General features: G+C 42.5%; 3 protein-coding genes across 5 annotated transcripts; 1 reads left to right on the top strand and 2 right to left on the bottom strand.

Moving 5' to 3' along the window:
* Window positions 1–3,747: 3,747 nt before the first annotated feature.
* On the bottom strand, window positions 3,748–6,446 carry LOC115171311 (DNA-directed RNA polymerases I, II, and III subunit RPABC2). The gene is made up of 5 exons (XM_029728011.1): window positions 6,298–6,446; window positions 5,920–5,989; window positions 5,519–5,649; window positions 4,680–4,751; window positions 3,748–4,550 (listed from the first exon to the last, which is right to left on the bottom strand). The coding sequence occupies exons 1-5, from the start codon at window positions 6,315–6,317 to the stop codon at window positions 4,460–4,462; spliced, it is 384 nt and encodes a 127-aa protein (XP_029583871.1). The 5' UTR covers window positions 6,318–6,446; the 3' UTR covers window positions 3,748–4,459.
* Window positions 6,447–6,962: 516 nt separating this feature from the next.
* Window positions 6,963–12,167, bottom strand: LOC115171310 (MICAL-like protein 1). Of its 3 annotated transcripts, XM_029728010.1 has the most exons (8): window positions 11,172–12,167; window positions 8,730–8,832; window positions 8,509–8,635; window positions 8,295–8,385; window positions 8,072–8,145; window positions 7,802–7,916; window positions 7,645–7,691; window positions 6,963–7,489 (listed from the first exon to the last, which is right to left on the bottom strand). In XM_029728010.1, the coding sequence occupies exons 1-8, from the start codon at window positions 11,312–11,314 to the stop codon at window positions 7,368–7,370; spliced, it is 822 nt and encodes a 273-aa protein (XP_029583870.1). In that variant the 5' UTR covers window positions 11,315–12,167; the 3' UTR covers window positions 6,963–7,367. The 3 variants fall into 3 exon arrangements, with proteins under 3 accessions (XP_029583870.1, XP_029583868.1, XP_029583869.1); XM_029728008.1 differs by having other exon boundaries at window positions 7,397–7,691; XM_029728009.1 differs by having other exon boundaries at window positions 7,397–7,691; window positions 8,730–8,829.
* A 97-nt stretch (window positions 12,168–12,264) lies between these two features.
* On the top strand, window positions 12,265–20,810 carry LOC115171308 (ADP-ribosylation factor-binding protein GGA1-like). The gene is made up of 17 exons (XM_029728004.1): window positions 12,265–12,451; window positions 12,922–13,006; window positions 13,614–13,689; window positions 13,826–13,924; window positions 14,016–14,139; window positions 14,218–14,318; window positions 14,467–14,547; window positions 14,910–15,047; window positions 15,194–15,275; window positions 15,387–15,500; window positions 15,642–15,785; window positions 15,885–15,958; window positions 18,777–18,967; window positions 19,285–19,484; window positions 19,572–19,741; window positions 19,833–19,943; window positions 20,078–20,810. Exons 1-17 carry the CDS (start codon window positions 12,385–12,387, stop codon window positions 20,186–20,188), a joined length of 1,968 nt encoding a protein of 655 aa, XP_029583864.1. The 5' UTR covers window positions 12,265–12,384; the 3' UTR covers window positions 20,189–20,810.
* Window positions 20,811–21,066: the final 256 nt, after the last annotated feature.

The raw sequence follows: 21,066 nt of genomic DNA, 5'->3' as shown, positions 1-21,066 counted from the left end.
TTTCTCTCCGTATGACACTGTATTACAGTACTACATTGATGTTGAATTAACTACAACACATTTTTTCTGACCTGATTACAGCTCTTTGGTGACATACCCTCAACACTATATTGATTTATCAACCTCAATATTTTTTTCCATGGCACTGACTATTATGTTGATTCAGCATTGTCTCTTCAACACAGACCATTTCAAAACTGAATAGCGAATAAGAAGACAATACTACATAATGATTTTATATAATAATCTTTTATTAACCAAAATTGAGGTCATTAAGTATGTATCTTCAGTAGACATAATACATTATTTTCATTGTTATAATCTTTACTATTAATGTCATTATATTGTCAATGTTTTGCCATTACTACACTGAAAAGTCTGCACCACTGCCCTCACATTTTTCTTAATTGTTTGACATTCAAAATGTGTCTATACACTGAGTTTACAAAACATTAGGAACACCTGCTCGTTCCATGACATAGACTGACCAGGTGAAATCTATGATCCCTTATTGATGTCACCTGTTAAATACACTTCAATCAGTGTAGATGAAGGGAAGGAGACAGGTTTAAGAAGGATTTTTAAGCCTTGAGACATGGTTTGTGTATCTGTACCATTCAGAGGGTGAATGGGCAAGACAAAATATTTAAGTGCCTTTGCACGGGGTATGGTACTAGGTGCCAGGCGCACCGGTTTGAATGTGTCAAGAACTGCAACGCTGCTGGGTTTTTCATGCTCAACAGTTTCAGTTTCTCGTGTGTATCACGAATGGTCCACCATCCAAAGGACATCCAGCCAACTTGACACAACTGTGGGAAGCGTTGGAGTCAACATGGGCCAGCATCCCTGTGGAATGCTTTCAACACCTTGTAGTCCATGCCCCAGCGAATTGAGGTTGCTCTGAGGGCAAAAGGGGCTGCAACTTAATATTAGGAAGGTGTTCCTAATGTTTTGTACACTCAGTGTACCGTGTTCAGTGTAAAATGTTAGATTTGTAGATAGTTGTTGTAACATTTTTTGCTACCTGTTTATGGCTTTTCTGAAATGCCATCATAGAAACACAGTTGCCTGAGATTGAGTGAGTAATAGCATGCATGAATGAGTTGTCGAGTCTACAGAGAGTAAGATCTCAAACTGGCCTTTCTGTAATGAAATACCAACCCCTTTTTGCAACAGAATAGCAACAATCCAAGAGGTACCAAGAGACAACTCCAAAATAACAGTACCTGTTGTTAAAGTTGGATGCCCCTTCATCTTGTAATGTGAAATAATACCTTGTATGTTTACTTTATTCTAATATATGTGATTTCAATGTTATTATTTTAAATAATGGTAGTGCTTCCTTTTGGCCCAGAACTACTTTTGGGCCGTTTTTGTACATTATGTCTTGAGTGTTAGAAGCACATGACATTTCATTTTAAATCCTACGTCTTGCTTTAGGAATTGCTTGTTCTTATGAATATTACAATTATTATTTATATTTGCTGGTATTATGTTTTTATGTGCTGTTAACAGGTTTTCTTCACCGTGTTGAAAACTCTTGACTGTTATTGTTGTTTTTGTGTTTTCTCCGTAAGTGTTGCCAGCCGAACAAAACAACCTGTAAATACTAGCGGAAACAAGACCTTAGCGACGTGATGACTAATGAATTTCTCTCACACTAAATAAAACTGTATTCTTTCTGCTTTTGTAAATGTCTGTCTCTACTAATGTTTTTATACCGGCTGCTTTGACAAAGGTAAGATGACATTGGACAACAAACAGTGAATTCCAATATACCATAAATGCTACTTGCCAACGTGAATTATTTTCTTATTTTCCTCACATTACATAATTAGGCTAGGGTCAGGGCTTGGGCTAGGCAATGCAACAACAGCAGTTATGCACAGCTTGCAGTGACTCATTCATTGTTTCATACACTTGACAAAAGCAATTTCAGCGAATGGATCATGGCTAATTCAGTTAGGCTGAGTATGATTACAGAATATTGAAAACCATGGCAGCCCTCATCCATGAGCTCTAGGCACAGAACCCTTTTTCTGGATATTGCTGTTCTTTGCACAGGCTACACAGGACCATACAGACAACACTGAACCCCACTATGGTCCACTGCTCTGACTGGTCCCACTACATGCACTTCAGCAGTTTAAATCATGTGTGTATATGCCTATGTCCATGCTTGTGTGTGATTGTGTGTTGTGGGTTAAGCCTGACTCTAATTCCCTCTATTTAATCGGCTGTGTGATACTTTGGTAAGACAAAGAGAGCCATTGAGAGGGAGCAGGGAGTGGAGGGAAACGGGGCAATGAGGGAGCCATACCCATAACTGCCTGGCCTGTAGCTCGCTGGGATACAAAGGGACTCTCATACTGGCTGCACAGTTTCTGCACCCCCACCCATCCCCAAACTCCCCTCCCTGCTCAGGTTGGGACTGTAATGGGATTAAAACATTCCAAAACTGGAGAGAGATAGAGATGTGGGCAAAATGCTTGTATGATGGAGGAAAAGAGGGAGGCTGCAGGATATTCAAATGGTGTCGTTTCGTGGAATGGGTATAAAAATGGACAGAAGTTTCCAAGCAGAGGTGAATGGGGAGACAAGAGAACACAGAAGGAGGGTGTTAGGTAAGTGTAGGCCCAGGGCAGAGGACAGACATTAGGCACATACGCAATCATCAGAGTGGATCTACCCTAGTGATGCCCCCTTTTCTGTGGTTGAGGAAATGGTCATGTGAAAATCTTGGGTCCCACATGAAAGGAATGCCATGTCATCCTCAGGCAGGGAGTCTTCCAAATTCATTGCGACCCAAAAAAACAAGCAAAAAAAGATACCGCCAATGTCATTCCCCATTGTGGACCTCTTAAATCACGCTAAATATAGCTAAGAAATGAAATGTGGATGGTTGAGCGAGGCTAAAATGAAATGGTTTCCTATAAAAAGCGTCACAGGCCAGAAACTCCACAGCACTGGTTGACTAAGGTAAAGAATATTTTTTTCTTCCTGCTTGACCTGGGCATATCCCTCATCCGCTTTCCAACAGCTTTCTTTCTACTCCTTCGGCCTGTAGGAGAATGTCGGCCCACCGTATAAGGACTAGAGTAAAACCAGACTGGGGTGTCATGGCCCCTTCCACCAAATCTGGTAATTGGGCAAGGGTCCCTCTTCAGCCCCCTCTCCCAACCTTGGGTAGGGATCGTTGCCTCAGTAACAACCCATTTCCACTAAAACAATGAACTGACTGTGTCTGTTTGAGTGTGTAGATAGAACAAGTAAGAGGGTGAGAGCTATGTCAGTTTCAGTATCTGTCCCTCATTGGGAGGTATGGGTACAACTTTCATGATAATATAAAAGAGCTGTTTGACTGGAACTCAAACTGGAGAAAGAACACTGACTGTTGTGAAAACATACCCATGCAATCAGGGGTGTTGGGTTGGATAGGTGTTTTATCTGTACTTAGTGTACAATTCAGAAGAACTAGGTGCAAGAGCTTTGTACGGTACAAAGTAAAGGACACAACTGATACAGTAAAATCCAGCGCAACACACATTCCTTCAGTCTATAATTGTGTTTGGGTCATGTCAGTGTGACTAAGTACCTCAGCCAGCCTCCAAGAAAAACATATGATGTTAATATCTCAGAAATAGGACACAGATTTCTTAGAAATCTCAGTTCTTGGGAGGATTATTTAAAGACATTTTGCTCAGAGCATCGTTGAAATTGTTTCAGCAAGTTATTCACTCAAATTCATTTGTGAATTGCACCATTTGTAGCAGATATTTAATTAGATGTTTCGCAATTAACACTGCATGAAAAAAATTTGAAAATACTTTTTTTGCTCTAAACCTAATAAAAACAGTCACATATTGAGACCTGCATGCAATAAATCAATTGTGTTGGTAAGAAAAATAATATAAGTACTTTCTTACAAAACAATTTAAATCACAACAATAAAACAAAGAGCTCTTTCACAACAACTGCTCTTCCCCATCATAAAACTATTCATAATCACAATGACATTTTTACCTAACACAATGTAAATGTAGACATGAGTTACAATTCTCCCTTGTGAATGACAGCTGTAATAACAGTACATAGCTTTTAGAAGCCCTACTTTCACTTCATAGTGTGTATATGCTTCAATGCTTTCAAAATAAATGATCACAGGCCTAAAATGTAAAAAGTCTTATTAATTGATGACTTCACTCTGCAGGTTGCCTGTAGAGCTGGTTGGCCCAGTGCAGATGTAGGTGAGGTTATAGCAAAGGACCAGTATGTATGCAGGCTTTTGTTCCAGCCAAGCAGTAACACACAAGATTTGACTAATCAATGAGTCATAGTCTTAAATAGACCCTGACTAGTTAAATAAGGTGTGTTAATGCTTTCTGGAACAAAAGCTTGCATCACACCAGCCTAGTGGGTTGCGAGGTGGTCTGGCCCTGCCAGTCCGGTTTGGTCTGGCTCAGTCTGTGATGATGAGCTCGTCACAGCCCCAATCTTCATAACTGCCATCAGGAAGGTACCGCCGGATGATGATGGGGATCTTCCTGCACCTGTAACGGTGACAGAAAAAAACACACTCAATCATATACAGAAGAGTAACAGGCACTCTCCAAGTATCAAACTGTACAGACTCCTTCCATCAGAAACTAGGAAAAACTATGAGATTAAGCATAGCTTACTTTAGCTCTTTCATGGCAATTTGCAGAGGGTCTGTCTCTCCCTCCAGCTCCACCATGACTGGGGCACACATGCTGTATCACAGAGAAAGTTATGAATAGTGAGAGACAACATGACAGAGAGACTATACATTCCTCCACATACTCAGCAGATCACCGGTCTCCAACTAAAGCAGCAGTTGACACCTGAGGTAGAGAATATGGCAAGAGCACAAGGTGAGTGGTACCTGTAGTAGTGGCAAAAATAAACATCTGTTGTAATATGCTGGGAACGTGGCATCCACGTGGGAGATTCGTCTTCCGTGTCCACTGCTGTCATTTTTACCCTTTGTTGTACATCTTGTCAGCCATGCTGTAGGCACCAAGCTCCTTCAAACATTACGGTGTAATGTGATTCACGTTGGCTTTGGAATGTTTTGTTGCAATTCTTTACCAAAACAGCTAGCTTCAGCTTTGTATTTGATCATTTAGAATGCAGTCAGTTGTCATGTGTATTATTGTTGTTTTCTTAGCTAGTTGAGTCCTAGTTTCTCTGTTTCAATATTGATATTCACCTTTAGACAAATGACTGTCTTGAGTAAAGGCACGACATGGGTGGAATCATACATATGCATTACATCCATGTAAGAGACAAAGGAAATCAATGAATCATATTTGAATTAACTTCCGAAATGCTCATTTGAGAAACCCATAGATGGTTACTTGCTCTCAGCTAAGAGGCTTGACACGGGCTCTTTTTAATAGACCATATTCACAGGGACTCAAGGGCAGAAAGACATTTCTGGAAAGAAGCAGAAGTTTGACTTTCCTAGCATATTGCAACACTGCTGAGGTGTACTCACGCTATCTGGAGGGCACGTGTCCCCAGCACCCTGGCCCTTTCATATTTGGTCATGTATTGGGTTGTGATCCTCTTCTGGTTGGCCTGCGACCCCTCCCCTGCAGGCAGGATCTTCACATTCTCTTGGTCCTCCTAGTAACAGATCAGGACAACAGGAAACAGACAGAGCGAGCGAAGAGGTTGGGAGAATTTTTATAAATTGAGTTTGAATTGGTGAACATTGAATAGGTGACAGACAGTAATGGATTGATTGTAGTGAAATAAAAAGCATCAGAGGAATATGACAGATCACAAGAGATTACTAAAACACTATAAATCTGTCCAGATACAATGATGCTTACTATATAACGTTAAGAGTTAATACCTTGCTAACTAGGAAGAACAAATAGGTGGCAAACTCACATCTTCAACGTTTTCCAGGTCATCCAATCCCTCATCCTCTTCAGCGTCATCAAAGTCTCCATCATCAAAACTGCAGAGGTAACAAGAGGAGTGTAAAGAATAATACACGAAAAAATGAACAGGAGTGTTGAGGCAACGTGAGCTAACTTAACCAGTTAGATTGGTTAAGTACAATTAATGTGGGTCGTATGTCTTTTTGGGCTCTCAACGTGGGAACCTTTCATGTTCTCACTGGGAGAAAAATGAAAAGGTCACCACGTTCACCTAAAATCACTGGGAGAACATGGAAGGTCCCTACGTTGAGTCTAAAAAAAAACATGGACATATATCGCTGTGCCTTTTTTTAATTTTTTAGATAACAATATTCTATATACTTACTCTCCTTCGTTGTCGGACATGTTCCCTTACTTTAGTTTGGTAAAAAACGAGTGTTTTTTATAGCGAATTTCAAGACGCTGTTGTTAACATCTAGACATAATCCGTTTAACCGACTTCCGGTCGAGTAGTGCGTCGACTTAATTGGTAGACTATCAACTGCACTATATTATATAGTTCCGCAGAGCGACTCAACCCATGAACGAGATATACAAAATAATTAATTAAATAAAAAAAAAATATATATATATATAGTTTAAAAAAAAAATATATATATATATATAGTTAAAAATATATATTTAGGTTTATTTTGCCAAATGTATTATACTAACTAAACATGTATTTTTTTTTAGATCGTATAATGTAGTTTTGAGCATGATAAAATACCTATCATCAAGAAGTGGTTAATTCCCACATTGGCGAGACATAAATAACAAAGATCTGAATACAGTGTGAATCTCAATCTCACAATGACCCTGTCCAATAAATCAGACTGTACAGGCAATGGAATGCATCGCCACAATCTGGAGTAGCAAAGACCCTGTTTAGCCTGTACTATTTTCTTGAAATATACACTAGACAAGTGTATGAGGTACATTTGAAAAAAACACATTAAAATGACATTTAAAATATAAACATTATCAAAAGATTATGATCATACAAATGCATTCTGTTCATACAAAGTACAATGTTTTATTAAATATAATATAACAAAGTTGAACTACAAAAATAAATCCCATTAGTGAATGATTCTATGCAGCAACTCATCATAGGCTGACTACGGCTTTACTGAATGCAGGAGCAATCACAGCTTGTGCAAAAAGTGCAGTGTAATGGGGAGGTATAATGGGGATATTTTTTTCACTTGGGAAGAAAATCCATATACTCTGCATCAGAGGCTTCTCTTAATTCTTATCCACTCTCATCCACAGTCCAAGAGTCTTCATCTCTTACCCGCAATCTTCATTAATTTATTTGTACAATTATGAGACATTCCATTGTGGCTCAATGAGTATTTGTTAACAAATATAAACCTATTTGTTCCTTCCTTATAGGGTGAGCCCGAGTCCAACTCAGTTCTTCTTTAGAGAGCCTTTGCTCTTAGAGTCTTTATGACTCAGCATCTTCAGCATCTTCATGGGCTTGAACTTTGCTCTTAACGTCTTCAGGTCTTTCCGAGACTCTTTTTTTAAATCTGAGGAGGGAGAAATAGTGATACCATGATCAAATTCTGAGAAATGAAGGAGTCTGAGGTGTAGTATTGAGGGAATAGGAATGAAAGAGAGTGTGAACAGACATGAGAAAACAGGAAAGACAACAACAAAATAAACACTCTAGGAAAATACTTTCCCTCATCTTTCTTCTTGATCATGGAAAACAAAACATCTTCTTTTTCCCTGAAAAAGACAAACCATTGGTAGGTATGAGCAAGAGCATCAATTATCTGCTTAATGAAATTTGTCTGAATAAATGGCCCTCGGTATTCATCTATGAGTGTTTCATGCACCTTTGCCTGTCCTGATCCAAGCTGTTGATGATGTGGTTCCTCTGTTCAATGATGGTGACAAGCTCCTCCATCAACTGCTGGTCCCTATAACAGTCATCCTTACTCCACTTACACTCTGGGGGGGATGATGATTGAGGAGGAGATGAGGAGAGACAAACAATTAGATTAGTCAAATAACAACACATAACACATAATTAATAATAGCAGACTGATAATTGCTGAGGAGTAGTAAATAATTGAGGGAGGGTCGTGTGAAAACTGGCCCCTCACCTGGTTTGTTGAGGAGACATCTCAGTTCATATTCCACGTCTGCCTGTCTCTCTTCTAAATTCTGTTGCTTGGCCCTTGGAGTGCACATACAAATACATCAGGTCCATAAATATTTCATTTACAACACCGTCCATATGTTGGGAATGATAAAAGAAGCAGATATAATAAAGGTGTTATGAAGGTGCTGTCTTGCTTTGATATCATTTCAGGTCAGTACACTTACATGTATACCAGCTCTGCGTCCCTGCGCACAAGCATGTGTTTCTCATGTATTAGAGTGAACCAGTCCACCAACATGTCCTCCTCTTCCTGGTCTGAAACAAACAGGTGAATGACACTAGTCTTCTCAATAACAATTCATCTCTAACAACAACACTTTATATGATAACCGGAAGAATTACTTGGATGTTAATAACAAGCACACTACAGACACTCACCATTCTGGCAGTCTCTCAAGCTTCTCTCCATCGCCACCCCTCTCAGCTCCAGCCTGTCCATTTGTTTCTCCAGCTCCCCCAGCTCCACCTGCAGCTCCTCCACTGGGACATAGTTGTCTGTCTGCACCTGAGGAGACATGCATGTGTACTAGGGTACTATTCTGATTTGGAGAAAACACTGGATAATGGGTTAATTTCATTATACTGAGATATCCTCTCACCTTCCTCTTGATGAGGGGGAAGCCATGTCCAGGGGCAGGCTTGGATTTAGGGAACTCAAGAGGGGGAGACTTTACGATTGAAAGGGTTCTCCTTACATACCTGCTAAATTGGAGATTGAAGACATTTCTGGGAAATCCACAATTGTAATATTCAAGCACACACAGTCCAAGCAGCTATCTCGAGTAGGCTATAACCTACAGTATAGGGACAATGTTGTTATGCAGGAATCTTAGAAAAACATGTTGTTATTTCTGTGTGTTTATTATATTATAATTAAGTCTATGATTTGATAGAGCAGTCTGACTGAGCGGTGGTAGGCAACAGCAGGCTTGTAAGCATTCATTCAAACAGCACTTTTGTGCGTTTTGCCAGCAGCTCTTCGCTGTGCTTCAAGCATTGCGCTGTTTATGACTTCAAGCCTATCAACTCCCAAGATTAGGCTGGTGTAACCGATGTGAAATGGCTAGCTAGTTAGCGGGGTGCGCGCTAATAGCGTTTCAAACGTCACTCGCTCTGAGACTTGGAGTAGTTGTTCCCCTTGCTCTGCATGGGTAACGCTGCTTCGAGGGTGGCTGTTGTCGATGTGTTCCTGGTTCGAGCCCAGGTAGGAGCGAGGAGAGGGATGGAAGCTATACTGTTACACTGGCAATACTAAAGTGCCTATAAGAACATCCAATAGTCAAAGGTATATGAAATACAAATCGTATAGAGAGAAATAGTCCTATTATTCCTATAATAACTACAACCTAAAACTTCTTACCTGGCAATATTGAAGACTCATGTTAAAAGGAACCACCAGCTTTCATATGTTCTCATGTTCTGAGCAAGGAACTTAAACGTTAGCTTTCTTACATGGCACATATTGCACTTTTACTTTCTTCTCCAACACTTTGTTTTTGCATTATTTGAACCAAATTGAACATGTTTCATTATTTATTTGAGGCTAAATTGATTTTATTGATGTATTATATTAAGTTAAAATAAATGTTCATTCAGTATTGTTGTAATTGTCATTATTACAAATATATATATAAAAATCGGCTGATTAATCGGGATCGGCTTTTTTGGTCCCCCAATAATCGGTATCGGTATCGGTACTGGCGTTGAAAAATCATAATCGGTCGACCTCTACTATATACAGTAGCGAGGGTATAACAGTAGTGAGCCTACATAAGGCACCGGTTAGTCAGGCTGATTGAGGTAGTATGTACATGTAGATATGGTTAAAGTGACTATGCATGTATGATGAACAGAGAGTAGCAGTAGCGTAAAAGACGGGTTGGGGGGGGCACACAATGCAGATAGTCCGGGTAGCCATTTGATTACCTGTTCAGGAGTCTTATGGCTTGGCGGTAAAAACTGTTGAAAAGCCTTTTTGTCCTAGACTTGGCACTCCGGTACCGCTTGCCATGCGGTAGTAAAGAGAACCGTCTATGACTGGGATGGCTGGGGGTCTTTGAATTTTTTTTGGGCCTTCCTCTGACACCGCCTGGTGTAGAGGTCCTGGATGGCAGGCAGCTTAGCCCCAGTGATGTACTGGGCTGTACGCACTACCCTCTGTAGTGCCTTGCGGTCGGAGGCCAAGCAGTTGCCGTACCAGGCAGTGATGCAACCAGTCAGGATGCTCTCGATGTTGCAGCTGTAGAACCTTTTGAGTATCTGAGGACTGTCTTGGTGTACAATCCAAGGTAACACCAAGTAATTGAGTCCCCTCAACTTGCTCAACAACCACATTATTCATTATCAGATTCAGCTGAGATCTAGAATTTATGGAGTGATTTGTACCAGATACAATGCTCTTAGTTTTAGAGATGTTCAGGACTAGTTTATTACTGGCCAACCATTCTAAAACTGACTGCAAATCTCTGTTCAGGGTTCCAGTAATTTCACTAGCTGCGGTTGCTGAAGCATGAAGGGTTCAATCATCCCCATACATAGACACACAGGCTTTGTTTAACGCCAGTGACAGGTCATTAGTAAAAATAGAAAAAAGAACAGGGCCAAGAGAACTGCCCTGCGGCACACCACACTTTACATGTTTAACGTTAGCGACATTTCCATTAAAGAATGGAGGAGGAAGAGGAAAAGATAGCGAGGCAGATTAAGGAGAGTTAACTTGGAGCTTAGGCCATGCTGTGGTTCCGTGTATCAGGGCAGACAAACCCACTGTGACAGGATTCAGGTCCCTGCTACAGCTACAGATTAGAGTTGGCCAGCCGCTCTGGATCAGCATAAGGACAGGCAGGAACTGAGTCTGACTGTGCGTGCTATAGGCCTACTGTCAACAATGTACTCACATACAACACACTGACTGGGGCAGAGTAACAGAGGTAGGATTGTGTGGGAGACTTGGGTGCCAGTGATGGCCCACAGTAGTAGAGAGGATGGGGAAGCTCACAGGAGAGTTCACATTCCTATTCTAATTTATTTTATATACTTACATCAAATCAGGTCGGTGTTTGTGGATAATGGCACAAAACGCCAATCCATCTCTGAATGAAGAAGACATGTTCCTTATCTCCACATTGGGGTAATTTTCGCATTTTATGCCACACCATTCTTGTAAAGCGTTCAATGTCCCCATGATAGAATTTCATTCTCCCATGTTAAATTGAGAAAGTCAACAACCACTTCAACCTCAACCTGTCAGATCCTGGATATTCAAACCTGTTTAGCACACCCACTAGCTACGTTAGCTTGTTGACTATTTGTCGACCAAGTCAAACCAAGTTCAACATTGTTTTTACTGAGAAAACCAATGTGACTTCACTGTAACTTGCTTCCAATGTGTTGTTCCCCAAAATTCTCTAATATCAGCGAAGTAGATCCTTGAAGTAAAAAATAGCGAGCAACGTCCACTTTCGCGGGATGATTTGCTGTAAAATGTTGACACAACAATAAATCTCTTTACTCAAGTATTTTTTTTCGTTCGAATCACTTTTGGGTTACATTTTAATAAATGTGTTACGTTGTTTGGCGATCGTGGCTTTCCGAGATATTGTACTATCCCGAAGAGGTGCTCACACAGAATAAACACCAAAACAAACCCGTTACTGTACCACACGGTAACTGTACTGACTACACACATGTACAGCAGTACACCTTTGTGCCGCTAGAGGGTAGAGAAAACCGGTAGAAATCTGAAACTGGTTGCACTGTCTGCACAGGTTTGCAATAAACAACTTCAGTGTGATCGAGAAGGTTCATTAGAAAGTATGATAACCTTTTTTCTGTGTTATATATTCTTATGCGCCAGTGCCAGCTGCAATTGCGTTCATTATCCACCCATCACTGTTGGAGAGGTGAGAAGGGGAGCTCTCAAATTTGTTCCTCGCGAGCAGTGGCGGGTCTAGACCATTTCAACCGGGGGGGGCAAGCTGGGGCCAGTTGTACTGTTAGAGGGGCCAGTTACATTAGACGTTATTGTTGTCATATCGCTTTGCATGTGGTACGATACTGTTGTGTTCCGCCTAAAGCCGTCCCTCTAGAAAATGTGTGGGTTAAATTAGTGTTCCGCGTTGCCACTGTCTAATAACGGATGTAAAAAAAAGGAACGATAGCAAAAATTATTTCATACTCCACATTTAGGGGGACCAAAATTGTTGTCACCGGGGCACTCCCCCCCAGAACCGCTAGTGCTCGCGAGACACGTTCATGGTAAAGATAATTCTCGTAGTGATGGCGGCGCCGCCTGACACGGAGAGTTTGGAGTCACGTATCAGTAAGTATTTTTTAAAGTTATTTAGGTTGTATTGAGAGCTATTGGAGCATGCATCCTTGGAAAAATAACCGTGTCGCAGTCGACCGAGATGACAGTTTAAGCAAAATCAAGGTGCAAACTGAGAGGGACTATGGCGTTAGACCTCTCATAAACAGCAAGCTAGCCAGCTGTAAAGATAACTAGCTATCCAGATAGATTCCCAGAACCATCTAGACTAGAGAGAATGCATCGAACTCTTGCTAGATACGGGAACCAGCAAGCCGCCTATCGCGAATTCATATCCTGCCGGTGACTATACGCTTAGCTATGTGACAGTGCTGTGAAATGCAGGAAGCCTAGTTCACTCGGTCAGTGGGAGAACTGGAGTTGGAGTCCCTTACAAAGTCGTGTCCAAAGTACTGTTGGAAGGTTAAAGTATTCAGATGAACCTTTATTTCCCCGTTTCCCAATTTCCTTCATTCTCCCATTAGACAAGGCCACAAACCCACTAAACAGAGACACAGATTGGGACAGCATCCAGGCCTTCTGTGACCAGCTCAACAATGATTTGGAGGGGTATGTGAATGTCATAACATGTACACATCTTAGCACTTTCACCTCAGGAGTAGCTGTACTGAGTACATGCTTGTTACTTAAAGCTACAATATGGAACTTTTTGGGCTATGTCCAAATTCACATAGGAATGTGAGTTCTAGAAATCTGTCATTCTCATTGAAAACAAGTCTAAGAAGTGGTAGATTTGTTCTTTGTGTGTTATTTCTATGCGACCCATTCCAAATTTTCGTTTTTGCGTCTTACTTTTGGTTTTGTACGCCAGCTTCATACAGCTGAAAATACAGTATTTGTAGTTATTTATAATATATTTCAGAGGTTTAGATGGTACAATGGTTCTCTATACTACACATTGCTTGTTCTGCCACATAAACTGAAATTAGGTAAACTATTCAAATTTTTGCAAAAGGAAATGGGGGAGCGATTTCTTCATATTCCACATTTTAAGATTTCTGACACTGACCCTGTGCTGACATCTGTGTCATTCAATAAAAAACATGGTGTTGTCTAGAGTAGAGGGAGAGGTAAAATTGCATGTCATACAATAGTCAATGGTAGATTGATGTGGCTAAAGTTGGCAGCAAATCAAACTCTTTATGTTCCATTTCAGACCCCAGCTGGCCACCAGGCTACTGGCTCACAAGATCCAATCACCTCAGGAGTGGGAGGCCATGCAGGCACTTGTGGTGAGTTGAGTGATGGCAGTGTGTTGTAATAGGAATCAGAGCCAATACAATTGACAGCCTTCTGTCTAGTGTGTGTACCTACATTCATATTGAATAACTTAATTGTTTGACTCACTGGTGATGTGTGTACAATCAGGTGCTGGAGATGTGCATGAAGAGCTGTGGGGAAAGGTTCCACAGTGAGGTGGGCAAGTTTCGCTTCCTCAACGAGCTCATCAAAGTGGTCTCTCCAAAGGTAATGATCGGCTCTGTCTGTGCCTTTCACTGAGCGAGTCTGTTAAAATTGGATAAGCTCTCACTCAGCATGCTCCTGCTCTCTCCCTCAGTACCTCGGCACCCGGGCTCCAGAGACAGTGAAGAAGAAGGTGTTGGAGCTCATCTATAGTTGGACACTGGGGCTGCCTGACGAGGCAAAGATCGCTGATGCCTACCAGATGCTTAAAAAACAGGGTGAGCTGCAGTGTAGCTATGATAGTGATGGACGCACAGTTGTTGTTTAGGTAGTTAATGTTTTTTATTTTTAACCAGGCATTGTCAAACAGGACCCTGTTCTTCCAGCTGACAAACTCCTCCTGCTTCCACCTCCCAGACCAAAAAATGCCATATTTGAGGATGAGGAGAAGTCAAAGGTAAGGCATTGTTAAACAAAAGAAACGTACAACAATTTTTTTTCTTTCAAATTTTGCATTAGAAATGTGATTCACCATGCATTCTGCACTCCATTTACCTCCCCTCTCCCTAACTTTAAATTCTTCCTCCTCCCTGGTGTCTTGGTAGACACTGACTCGCCTGTTGAACAGCACTCACCCTGAGGACCTGAAAGCAGCCAACAAACTGATCCAGGAAATGGTGCAGGAGGTAGTCTCTTTTCTCAAGCTCACCTAAATGTATGAATAAAGTGTGTGTGTGTATATATATATATATATATATATATATGCTGTTACATTACAGTAATACAGATATGTACATCGCACAGTGTGAACAGTATTATCTGGTCTGTGTGTGTTAGTATGGGAGAGAAAGTGAATGCCTAAGTGCTTTAGTATTATACTGTCATGTAAGGGGACTGAGTGAGAAAGTGGGTGCTTTGCCCTGAGGGTTGTCTCCTTGTCAGAATCATTCAGTGCTTTCATGACTCCTTTAGTTTAGGGACAAAGGATACTTTTCTTCCCCCTCCTCCCTCCCTGGTTTCTTCTTCCTGACCTGTGTGTGTGTTTCAGGACCAGAGGCGGGCAGAGAAGTTGTCCAAGCGTGTGAATGCCATCCAGGATGTGAACGAGAGTGTCAGCCTACTGACTCAGCTGCTGGAGGACTATGACAGGACCACCAACCCCCAGAGCAATGCAGAGCTCATCCAGGTCTGTGGCACCTTTACACAAGCAACACCATGCTATGACAAACCAGAGACACCTCCCACAGTGCCATAACAGCATCACCTATATATGATGTATACAAAGCACTGCATGCAGATACAGACATTTGATAGTGTGTATTTGTGTGTTAGGACTTGTACCAGCGCTGTGAGAAGATGAGACCCACATTGTTCAGACTGGCCAGTGATACAGAGGACAATGATGAGGCTCTGGGTGAGGTTTCAGACACTCCTCAATGTGTTTAAGTGTATGATACACAGAGAGAGAAGAATATGTGGGTGACGATATACGGTTTATTACAATTGTGTGTGTGTGGGCGGGCAGCGGAGATCCTCCAGGCCAATGACAGCCTGACTCAGGTCATCAACCTGTACAGGCAGCAGGTGAAGGGAGAGGTGGTGAACGGGAACAACTCAGCTAATACACAAAGGCTCACAGGTGAGCAACAATGGGTCAATGACACATGCATCCATAGGGACGATAGGGTCACTTGACACAAGCTTGGTAGGAGGGGACTAGAGTATATGATTACATGCATGGGCTAAAGATTTCCTCTCACTGTACACTTATCTCTTCCAGGAAGTAGTGCGGCGCTACTTGATCTATCGGGATTGGACACGTCACCTCCTTCCTACCCAGAATTCCCCACTCCAACAGACAGCCTAAATGCTCCCTCTCAGGAGATGGGCATCAGTTTCCTTGACGATGAGCTAATGTCACTGGGTAAGGGCAGACAGCATTTTACATCAAGTCTTCCAAGACCTCTGCTACTTCCATGTTGTGTGTGTTAATTGTGGGTGACTTTGTGTCTATCTTTCCCAGGTTTGAGTGAGGGGACACACACCTCCAACCTGGCCTCCCAGCCTGAGGACTTTACCGCATGGGACTCTTTCCAGGTGAGGGGAGAACTGAGCACTTCACACAGGGAGACATGATGCAAGACAATGCATAATATTCACAGTTAACACCAAATCCATTGAGTCCCTTTTAGCTTCTCTACCAAGAGAATTCTCTTGGATTATGATCACAGTCGTGTACATTCCCACCCAAGCAGACACCTCGACGGCCCTGAAAGAACTTCATTAGACTCCATGTAAACTGGAAACCACATATCCCGAGGCTGCATTTATTGTAGCTGGGGAATTTAACAAGGCTAATCTGAAAACAAGGCCTAGTAAATTTTATCAGCATATTGAATGTGCGACCTGGGCTGGAAAAATTCTGGATAATTGTTACTCTAACTTCCGCGACGTGTACAAAGCCCTCCCTCGCCCTCCTTTTGGCAAATCTGACCACGACTCCATTTTGTTGTTCCCAGCCTATAGACAGAAACTAAAACAGGAAACGCCCGTGCTCAGGTCTGTTCAACGCTGGTCCGACCAATCTGATTCGCTTCAAGATTGCTTCAATCACGTGGACTGGGATATGTTCCAGATAGTGTCGAACAACACTGATTCGGTGAGCGAGTTTATTAGCAAGTGCATCGGTGATGTTGTACCCACGGCGACAATTAAAACCTTCCCTAACCAGAAACTGTGGATTGATGACAGCATTCGCGCAAAACTGAAAGTGCGAACCACTGCTTTTAATCATGGCAAGGCGACCAGAAACATGACTGAATACAAACAGTGTAGCTATTCCCTCCAAGGCAATCAAACAAGCTAAGCGTCAGTATAGAGACAAAGTAGAGTCGCAATTCAACGGCTCAGACACGAGACGTATGTGGCAGGGTCTACAGTCAATCACGGATTACAAAAAGAAAACCAGCCCCGTCGCGGACCCCGATGTCTTGCTCCCAGACAAACTAAACAACAACTTTGCTCGCTTTGAGGACAATACAGTGCCACCGTCACGGCCTGCTACCAAAACCTGCGGGCTCTCCTTCACTGCAGCCAACGTGAGTAAAACATTTAAACGTGTTAACCCTCGCAAGGCTGCCGGCCCAGACGGCATCCCCAGCCACATTCTCAGAGCATGCGCAGACCTGCTGGCTGGTGGGTTACGGACATATTCAATCAATCCCTATCCCACCATTGTTCCTGTTCCCAAGAAAGCTAAGGTAACTGAGCTAAACGACTATCTCCCCGTAGCGCTCACTTCTGTCATCATGAAGTGCTTTGAGAGACTAGTCAAGTATCATATCACTTCCACCCTACCTGACACCCTAGACCCACTCTAATTTGCTTACCGCCCCAATAGCTCCACAGACGACGCAATCACACTGCACACTGCCCTAACCCATCTGGACAAGAGGAATACCTATGTAAAAATGCTGTTCGACAACAGCTCAGCATTTAACACCATAGTACGCTCCAAACTCATCATTAAGCTCAAGACCCTGGGTCTCGACCCCGCCCTGTGCAACTGGGTCCTGGACTTTGTGACGGGCCGCCCCCAGGTGGTGAGGGGTAGGAAACAACATCTCCACCCCACTGATCCTCAACACTTGGTCCCCACAAGGGTGTGTTCTCAGCCCTCTCCTGTACTCCCTGTTCACTCATGACTTGGAGGCCATGCACGCCTCCAACTCAATCATCAACTCTGCAGACGACACTACAGTGGTAGGCTTGATTACCAACAACGACGAGACGGCCTACAGGGAGGAGGTGAGGGCCCTCGGAGTGTGGTGTCAGGAAAATAACCACTCAACGTCAATAAAACCAAGGAAATTATCGTGGACTTCAGGAAACAGCAGAGGGAGCACCCCCCTATCCACATCGACGGGACAGTAGTGGAGAAGGTGGAAAGTTTTAAGTTCCTCTGCGTACACATCACGGACAAACTGAAATGGACCACCCACACAGACAGCGTGGTGAAGAAGGCACAACAGCGCCTCTTCAACCTCAGGAGGCTGAAGAAATTTGGCTTGTCACCAAAAACACTCACAAACTTTTACAGATGCACAATTGAGAGCATCCTGTCGTGCTGTATCACCGGCCTGATACGGCCACTGCTCCGACTCACAACCACAAGGCTCTCCAGAGGGTTGTGAGGTCTGCACAACGCATCACCGGGGGCAAACTACCTGCCCTTCAGGACACCTACACCACCCGATGTCACAGGAAGGCCAAAAAGATCATCAAGGACAACAACCACCCGAGCCACTGCCTGTTCACCCCGTTATCATCCAGAAGGCGAGGTCAGTACAGGTGCATCAAAGCTGGGACCGAAAGACCGAAAAACAGCTTCCATCTCAAGGCCATCAGACTGTTAAACAGCCATCACTAACATTGAGTGGCTGCTGCCAACATATTGACTCAAATCTCTAGCCTCTTTAATAATTAAAAATCGGATGTAATAAATGTATCACTAGTCACTTTAAATAACGCCACTTTATATAATGTTTACATACCCTACATTACTCATCTCAAATTTATATACTGTATTCTATACCATCTACTGCATCTTGCCTATGCCGTTCGGCCATCGCTCATCCATATATTTATATGTACATGTTCTTATTCATTCCTTTACACTTGCGTGTATAAGGTAGTTGTTGTGAAATTGTTAGATTACTTGTTAGATATTACTGCATGGTTGGAACTAGAAGCACAAGCATTTCCCTACACTCGCATTACCATCTGTTAACCATGTGTATGTGACCAATAGAATTTGATTTGATAGATTGCCATTACTTAGGCAGGTTCATGATTGTACCTTAACAACAAGTGTCACAACTGTGTCTTACACATGGTATCGCTTTCTTTGCAACAGTCTTCCGATAGTGTGGATATTACTGATATCCCAGCAGCGCCTAGTGTACTACTGAGTCCAGATCCGCTCCCCTACACCCAGCCTCTTTCTACTGGAGCTACGTCTGGAAGCTCAGCCTTAGATGAGTTGGATCTGCTGGGGAAGACGCTGCTGCAGCAGTCCCTACCTCCAGAGGGCCTGCAGGTCAAATGGTAACTAACCCTTCACTATGGGATGGTTTTACAGCGCAGGAGATGTTTGTGTCAAGTATTCGTGTTAGTCTGCCAGTTATGTTGCTGCTTAGTACAGTATTGATGGACCACTGTGTTCATTACGATTTGAAGTCACTTCAAGTGCTGTAGAAGCAAAACAATATATGAAGAAGCGAAACCATATATGAAGGACCATGAGGCGCTGACCATGAGGCGCTGACCATGAGGCGCTGACCATGCCAACTTGTTATAACAACATGACAGACACTCAGCAATATTATTCAACCTTTTATGTAGTACCTTTTATCTATTTTCAGGGACAAGCAACCGTTCAAACCTACTCTACGAGATCTCCAGAACAAATCTGGAACTAATCCTACCCCGGCCTTCTCCCCTGAGCACCCGGTGGCTCTCCTAGGTGATAGGTTGTTGGACACCTCTCCGGTTCACACAGTCATTCCCCCTATAGAAACGACCCTGACAGATGTTTTTGTGCCGCTTGAGTCCATTAAGCCCAGTAAGTATCTATAATATTTCTAGTATCTACTTGCTATGCTAATAGTGCATCACAATTGAACAGTGTTTTAAACTCTGTTGTATCCAGGCAGCCTGTTGCCTGTGACGGTGTTTGATAGCCACAGTTTGCGGGTGCTCTTCCACTTTGCACGTGACTCTCCGCCCTCTCTTGCTGATGTGCTGGTGGTGATCATCTCCATGCTCTCCTCCGCCCCGGTTCCAGTCAGCAACATCCTCTTCCAGGCCTCTGTCCCTGACGTAAGACCTCTTCTCTCTTAATCTGCCCTTTTCACCTTCAGTTCCATTGTCAGTGTAGGGTTGACATCATGACCTCTGTCCTCTGTTGTAGACAATGAGAGTGAAGCTACAGCCCCCATCAGGAACGGAGCTTCCAGCCTTCAACCCAATCCTCCCACCTGCTGCCATCACACAGATCCTGCTGCTGGCCAACCCTCACAAGGTACTAGACTGTGTAGACACTCATTTAAGGCTTGTTATATACCCCTGTGGCATCCCCAACATTAACATTTTATTGTAATTATAAACTATAAAGCCAAATAGACTTCTGCAACCCTCAATTCTCTTCTTTTCCAGGAGAAGGTGCAGTTGCAATACAAGCTAACCTTCACGCTAGGAGAGGAAGACCATGATGAAAGAGCAGTTGTAGCACAGTTTCCACCTTCAGACACATGGGGCAATCTTTAACATTCAACAGATTGACAAGATTTGGCATCTCACTCAGACACTGCATAAACCTTGCTTTTTAAAAATGCTTCTATTTCTATTGATTACCTTGCTTAGCCAATCTCAACTGTGTGTTCCCTTTATGCTTTGGAGTAATGTTCTCTGTGCAGCTTTACAGAACTTTATTTGGCTGCTTTAAACATACATAGTACTATTGCACAGCAGACAGTGTGTCACAGCCATGTCTTGTTAACAAATAGGTTGTCCTTCATTCATAGAATTTATACTATTTGTTTCCTTTCATGCAATGGGCCCTTTGGGAAGTTTTGTCTTTATCTTTTTTTGTTTAAATAGCTGTAGACTATCCTGTTGAATGCCCTGCTGAATTAGTTGACGTTGCGTTTACCCCACCATGCTCCCAGGTTTGCTGACTGTGATAATGAAGGATCATTCTTCCTCTCCTGCACGGAGAATGGTTTGCCTGAAATCCTTGTCATGTAGAATTAGACATTCTAACACTGAAGTCCTATTTAATCTGCCATTTGTGCCTATTTAAGGATTGTTTTCACTATCAAGTCCCTTTGGATGGTTTGTTGGTTTTACCTGTTACTCGGTTGATCCATAAATCTTTTACTCCTCGCTGCTTCATAGATTATCTTTCCCGGGAAGAAAGATGAATGTATATCAAGTTGTCTTGCTGAATCACTATTTCCTCAAAGGCTTGAGTCTCCCAAGCTCATTCCACCAGGAATCTCCAATGGAACTTATTTACATTTGCAATGAGAACATTATTTATTAAGTTATTTTTCTTGGGGTTTAAACTGTTCTTGTCATTAAGATGTAGGAGTCTGACAATCTTAACCAAGCTCATTCACACTGGTAGTTTTAACAGCACTAGT

Source organism: Salmo trutta, chromosome 32 (assembly GCF_901001165.1).
Source record: "Salmo trutta chromosome 32, fSalTru1.1, whole genome shotgun sequence".
Taxonomy (NCBI): Eukaryota; Metazoa; Chordata; class Actinopteri; order Salmoniformes; family Salmonidae; genus Salmo; species Salmo trutta.
The sequence above is the reverse complement of the archived record's forward strand: the minus strand, read 5'-3'. Positions and strand labels throughout refer to the sequence as shown.